A 7,500-nucleotide genomic window follows, 5' to 3' on the forward strand; every position below is an offset into this window, starting at 1 on the left:
AATTAACACAACTTGTGTTTAATGATCACATGGGTGTGTGTGTGTGTATATTGTATATATTATATATATTATTTCAAGTTAAAAATTACTTTGTTGCTATCACCTGAAATCGAAACCAAGCCAGTTTAGTGGTTCAATCTCCTTTGCTACCATTTATCGTCAGACGAATAAATTAAAAAAAAAAAAAAAAAAAAAAAAAAAAAAAATGCTAAAAATTAAGCCACTTCAAGCTAAAACTGTCAACCTATAAAAGTGAAATTTCTGTGTACATTTCCCTATCAAGTTTCAGTCTAGTTTTGAAATTTGACATAAGAGGTATTGAGGTTTGGGAAAAATCTTAATCGGTTTTCAGCCAGAAATTTGGTTTTTAAGAGGTCAAAGTTCAACGATTTGACCTTTGAAAATTCTACCAAACTCCTCTGCCAATTTTGGGTATCTACACTTAATATTTTAGATGTAGGTTACTTGGACATGGATCAAACTTTGATTTGAGCCCAAAACAAATGGTAAGGGTCAAAATTGGGGTCAAAGTTTAAAAAATTTGACCTCTGCAGTCTATCAAATTACTCGGCCAATTTTAGATCTAAAGATTTGAAATTTTACATAAAGTATATTAAGACATGCAGCAAGCTTTTAATCAGTTTCTGGACAAAAATTTTGCCAAGAGGTCAAAGTTGAGAGTTGACTTTGAAGACTCTACCAAACTCCTCTGCCAATTTTGTGTCTAAACACTTGGAATTTTAGATGTCGATTACATGGACACGAGTCAAACTTTTTAATGTGTGTATGTATATGCTTCGAGTAAAGCTGGGCTAAAACTGTTAGTAATATACGCACAGGCCCATAAGTTAATCGACTTCCTGCAAACTTTTTTTTTTTTTTTCCACCCCTTGGCTATTTTTAAAGGCTAAAAACCAAATTGAAAGTATTTCCAAGGTCCAAATATCCTATATATAAGGTTTCAAGTCTATATACCAAATATTCAGGAGTTTGGACATTTCAGTCACTTCAGAGTTCAAAAAGATCAGGAAACTAGTCTTTATATTCACGAAAAATTTATCTATTAAAAATAAAATCGAAATAAATGCAATTTCAGAAAAATGTATTTGTTTCCAGTATGGTCGATACAAAAGTTATGTCCCTTAATCACTAAACTACCTGATGTTATCTATATACTTTGCAGATGTAGTCGAAATGAAATTCGAAATAAATAAAATTTAAATATTAAAATGTTTCTAAATGTTTTCATTAAAAAATACTATTAGGTTTTGGTTTATCTTATTATTTATGTCTAACTTTATTTTAAAAACTTGAATCTTGTCTGGAGAAGACTTTGAAAAGCCTTGAAAATGGACATTGAAAATCTGAACCCTGACTTGTATACAAACAAACTAGGTTTTCATTCTAAATTCTATGCAATTATGCATCATGTAGAAACTATGCCTATATAATTTAACGTAATAGTTAAATGAAAATTAATCTAATAAGCCATAAATTTTTTTTCTTTTAGAAAAATGCTATTACTCAAGTTACTCGCATATCCATGATTTTAGTATATTAAGTTTGTTTTAATAGAAAAAGTAGGCTTTTAAAAGAGTGAAAAAAACTTGGGTATAGACTAATAAGTTTTGAAAATATGGCAATTAAGCTACACAGAATCTTCCATGTTTCATCCTTGTGAGGGTTCATCAGGCTAATGCATGGGATTGATCATTTGGATTTTTCAATCCAATACATTAACCTGATGAATCCTCAGAAGGAAAGGCAAAAAATTGTATGTAGCTTAATTGCCATATTTTCTAAGCTTACTACCTAGCTTTACTTACATTGAGTACTGAAGTAACTATATGTATGACGATTTGGCCAGCTCGTTATTTCTTCAAAGTTCTCTACTTAAACTGACACTTTCACATTTGTAGATTCATAAGCATTCCACAGTATACAAAATACTGTGGAGGCAAAATGTATTGAAAAGATGAAAGGAAAAACATTAAATGCAGGAATAAATCCCCCCCCCCCATCCACTTTCCCATTTTAATGTACTTACTGCATGCACTTTGTATTTTATTTTCAAATATGCACATGCCTAAAACGTCTTGCATTTTCTTTCCTTTTATTTCAAATTAAAGATTTTGGATTTTCTGAAGACATTTGTTGATCTAAAGGAAACCAGTCAAGCTCTTATTTATGACTTATTCTTGCTGAATTTGTTTTCCTTTTTTTTTTTTTTTTTTTTTTTTTTTTTTTTTTTTTTTTTTTTTTTTTTTTTTTTTTTTTTTTTTTTTTTTTTTTTTTACCTTGTGTATCTAGGATTGTTTGCATAGCTCTTTATCATCCCTACACAACTTATAAATTTTATTCATTATTAATCTGAAATTTTTTAGGTATAAACCAAAACGACAACAGTGGTAATTTTTCTGGTTGAACAGAATGAAGTACTTGATTCTCTGGAATTTTACAATTTTGAAGTATTTAAGCTGTCAAATAGCCACTTAAACTGGTTTTAAAATTATCAAATCCTTGGGTATTGAAAGTTTTAGAAGTTGAATTTTATATAAGGTTCGCACAGGCATGAAAAGGCCTTGAATTTTGAGCTTTGCCTTCTAAAGGTTTTTTTATTTATTTATTTTTTTATTTAATAGGTTTTAGAAGTATGGGAAATGTCTTGAAAAGGGCATTCTCTATATTGAGTAAAAAAAACTTGTGCCAGAATTTTATTAAACTTAAAATCGAAATGCATTCTTCTGCAATTGTATCACTCTTGTTCATACAAGAGTTCGACCCCCTTAAATTATCAGATTTTATCTATGTACTTTCCGGATGTGGCCAAAGTGAAATTCAAAATTGAAATATTAAACATTAGAATAGTTTTTACAAAATTTTTACTTTTATCTGGAAAAGGTCTGGAAAACGGACATTTCCAAAATTTGTATGAACCTTGTCTATAATTAAAAACATTACAGTAACAAAATTACTTGGTTTTATTACCATTTGGTTAAATTAATTTAATGACTAAACATTTCCATTTAATCTTTTTAAAATCCTATTTTGTACATAAAAAATATCAAAGCCGAAATGTAATGCTGGATAAGTTTTTTTTGCCATGGTGTGGAGTTGAATTTTATTTTAATTTTGATTTTCTTCAAATGTAAAGATTTTTTTTTTTTTTTTTTTTTGCCTGGGTGAATACATATTTGAGTAGAAATTATGAAAGTTGAACTTTTAATATTAGAGATAAAAAAAATTATTAGGCTTTGAAGGGTTAAATATTTTATTTAAACAAAATTCCTGGGTGTGGTTTTAAAGTGCTAATTCAAGACTTAAAATGTGAATCCCCATTTTAAACAAATTGATCCAGGTTTTTATACTTTAAATTAATCTGATAAAAATGAGGTAAAAAAAAATTTCTTGATACAGCAAAATAAAATGTTAAATATTTTAATCCATTCAGTTTTGCATTTATCTACTGTTGCAAAAACTAGTTTCTAAAATTCCAACAATAACATTTAAGTGCGTAGGGAAAAGGGAATGGTGCCATACTTGCGAAGTGTTATCTTTATTGTAAACCCTGAAAACTGATGGGCAGTATTTTCTATTTTAAAACTTCCACCATTTTGTTTGGCTGATATAAGTCTGTTTTTTTTTTTTTAAACTTTTTTTTTTTTTTTTTTTTTTTTTGCCATGAATTTCTTTAAAGTCTGTTCCTCAACATATTTCACATCTTCTCTTTTGCAGTGCATCTTCCTGTTGTGGTGCATGATGCCAGTCCCCCATAATGGTGCTGAGATGATCTACAACCGTCTTATCAAGGTGTTCTTCTTGAAACACGAGTCTGAAATTGACGATGCTATCAGCACTTTTGGCCAGAAGATGGACGAAGGTCAGTTGATTGACGCTTGCTACCTACTTCGCTTTTAAAAAAAAAAAAAAAAAAAATTGTGCAGAAAACCAGTCTTGAAAACTTTGGTTCGTCTCCACTCCACACTCAAGATGAAAAAAAATATTTTTAATCAAATATCCATAAATTACATTTTAATTGTATCTTATTTATGCAAGTTTAGTGAGGTAATATTTCAGAAATCCCATTTTGGAGGTCTGTGCATTTGGGTTTTCTTATCTAAAAAGAAATAGAAGGGTGCAGAAAAACCAGTATACCAGGAATGGTGTGATATTGTGGTTGGAGAGATGTGATGTATTGTATTCCACAATACAAGAACATTTGAGTTGACAAAGATGTTAAAAACATTAATTTTCCTCTCCAGTTGACCAGTTAAAATGTCATAGTATCTTGTGGTTTTGCTGGATTCCAAGACAATTCATCTAGTCTTATGGAGTATCTCACTTTGTGCTGTTACTGGAGAGAAGATGCACCATGCATTAGCCATATACCTACGGATCTTATTTCGGCTGCGAATGTTATTTTGAATATTTAGTCATCCTCATGCTTGGGGGCGCATTTAACTCGAAGGGAGAAGACCCCCCCCACCCCCGAATCAAGACGGAAAGTAGCAGGGAACTACCATTTTTACTTGTCTGTCTGAAATTATCATTGGTCTGCGGTCTAGAAAGCCATGGTCGCTGACCCCCTGTTAAAGTGGCAGGGCTGCTGCATGCATGCATGTCTGGTTCTGATATTGCTGTACATGGAAGCCTTGGACTACTCTAGCATAGTATGTAGTAGAAATTTAAGTTCTCTCCATTAAAAAGACATGTTTTGTCCATTTCTATATAACTATCTATCATAAAAATGGGAGTTTTTTTTTTTTTTTTTTTTTTAAAGAAAAATTGAAGAGTTTAAGCTAATTAAATAGTAAATAAAACTAAGTTTGATGCTTGAAATAAATTTGGAAAGAAATCCTCACATTAAGTTTTTAAGGTCATCAAAAATAATTTAGATATGAAAAAAAAAAATTTACTGTTAATTTTTTTTTTTATACTAGCATTTCAGCTCGGCGTTGCCCGGATGTTTGGAGGTGTATGTTGAGCAAACGAAAGGGTCAAAAAAATTTAATTTTTTAACTTTGACCCCCCCAATTATGACCCCTTAACATTTGTTTTGGGCTCAAATCAAGTTAAGTAAGATCTATGTCCAAGGAACCTATATCTAAAATTTCAAGTGTTTAGACCCAAAATTGGCAGAGGAGTTTGGTAGCGTTCTCAAAGGTCAAATCGTTGATTTTTGACCCCTTAGCAGCCAAATTTCTGGCCGAAAACGGATCAAAGATTTTCCCCAATCTCAGTACCCTGTATATGAAGTTTCGAGTCTGTAGACTGAAAATTGAGTTATTGCGTAGGAAAATGTATGTACACACACACACACATATATGATTTACTCTGAAACGGTTACTAAGGGAAAGTTAAAATAGCTTTTTTCTGCAGTGTTTCTATTTAGAGATTGGTGGGATGAATGCAGTGGAATGTCGAATTTTCTTGTGTCGTGATTTGTCGTACACACTTCGTGATCTTTAAGCATATGTTCCAACAATAGTTTTAAACTGCTTTCGCTTAATTTGTTCGCTTAGCATTTGTAGCTTTGGGGGCGGGGTGTACTGTAATGAATTCTATTCGTGCGCTTTAGCTCTACTGACAGATCAAATTCTCGACAAGGAGTGGGGGGAGGGCTATAATTGAGGCCACAGATTAGCAGAGTTGTATTGCTGGGCTAATATTCATTGGGCGCATAAATCAGCTGGATGGCTAACTGCGAAAACTGTATATTAATACAATAGCGTGTGTTTTGTGTCACACTTACATCTTTTTTTTTCTTCAGAGTGACTGTCGTTTAATTGTTATGACCTTTAATTCTTTTTAAAAAAATTTACCAAGAATTCTTCCAAAGTTTGTTTCAATTCAAGCTGATGCACCCAAGGTATACGGATATTTTATTTATGAAATCACAACTTTATAAGAATTGGTAGAAAATTGATTCCGTAATACGTATGAAATCTGCGCAAGTTAAAATATCATTTAATCATATTTTATGCCAAATGTCTCGGTTAGCTTAGATAATTTTGCAGTTTTAACAAAAGAGCTACAATAATATCAAGGCATCTCCATTTACGCTGAAAATCCACAGAACGCCAACATCAATATATTACATATGAAAGAGTCTGCTGTGGAATTTCCACAGGTCCTGCTAGTATGTATACATAAAATTTCCTTTTTTTAAAATGAGACTATTCGTTGGATTTTTACTGAACTTTTGTGTAGAAATGTGGCTGACCTACGACAATTCTGAAGAAAGCTTCTTTTTTTTTTTTTTTTTTTTTTTTTTTTTTTTTCTCCCCCCTTCTTAGACATATCTATGTAAAAGGCACTTTGTTAACTATGAAACAGCTAGGCTGATTTTAACATTTTTTATTTGTTTGTTCGTTTATTTTTATTTTTTTTCAATGCAAATGTACTTTATGTCTGGGAGCATTCTTTGATAGGTTTTGTATTAGAATATCTTCAATATAGAAAAATCTGATTAAAGAAGGAACAGTCTGATTCGACTAAAATCGACACCCTTATACAGCCTAACATCACAAGTGCATTTAAGTTTTATCACCGCAAGCAGAAGGACCTGGTGTATAAAATCAAGATTTCTTATAGGATGATTGCATTCGAAATGTTTTTAGACCTATTAAACCATGATACTTGACTTTCACATTTTAAACCTTAATTCAAACGAATTATATAACTAGTTAAATCAACAGTAGGTTTTCTACAGTGCAATGGAGACTTAAAGTATTGTGGACTGTCACTTGGGGGGGGGAGTATGTGGAATTTCCTCTTGGTGTACTGTGGTGGATCCCAGATTACAGGCAAAGAATCAATTAGAGCAAAATGGGTAATCTCGCATATTTTAATGGTAACAAAAGTATTGGATGTGTGGAACATTCGGGGATCTTTTGATCCCAGGCAATGCCGGGTCTCCTTGCTAGTAGAATTTTAAAACGGTCTCAAATTTAAAGCAACCCTACTGATAGCCAGGTAGGATCAATCCGAATATAATTACCATTCCAAATGTGGAAGCAGATGTTCTCATTAAAGCAGAACTTGTCAATAATGGAGTTATAAAGATTTCCCTAAAACCTCTGGCCTTGATGGAGAGAAGACTAAAGCTTGCTGCTGTGGTTTCAAATGATCTGAAAGGAAGACTCAATTCCAAATATTTCTTGTGTTGCATCTCTTCAATTTTTACTTCATACATGAAGTAAATTTCAGTGTATAAGGATTTGATACTAAAGATGTTCATAATTGTACCCCATTTCCAAAAGGGGGGGGGGACATAACATGAGAAATATTCGGAATCAAGTCTAACCTTATTTCAGATCATTTGAAACCCTAGCAAGTTTTAGTCTCCCCTCTAAGGCTAGAGGAAATAGGAATTACAAAATTTATATGTAAAACTATAACAAATGACTGAAATATCTTATGGCTGTGTGGTGTAAAAAAAAAAAAAAAAGTGCTAAAAATAGGATCGCAATGATCCCCTTAATATGCGACATTAAAGGT

The 7,500-nt window shown here is 31.8% G+C and overlaps 1 protein-coding gene across 2 annotated transcripts in view; it reads left to right on the forward strand.

Moving 5' to 3' along the window:
* Nucleotides 1-7,500, forward strand: part of LOC145259785 (receptor expression-enhancing protein 5-like) — an 89,158-nt gene that overhangs the window by 73,682 nt on the left and 7,976 nt on the right. For both annotated transcript variants that reach the window (XM_080117547.1, XM_080117548.1), the window contains exon 4: nt 3,736-3,880. In XM_080117547.1, coding sequence (XP_079973673.1) covers nt 3,736-3,880 — 145 coding nt within the window. The remainder of the gene's footprint in view (nt 1-3,735; nt 3,881-7,500) is intronic.

Source organism: Euprymna scolopes, chromosome 35 (genome assembly GCF_053919585.1).
Source record: "Euprymna scolopes isolate OS-2025 chromosome 35, ASM5391958v1, whole genome shotgun sequence".
Lineage (NCBI taxonomy): Eukaryota > Metazoa > Mollusca > Cephalopoda > Sepiida > Sepiolidae > Euprymna > Euprymna scolopes.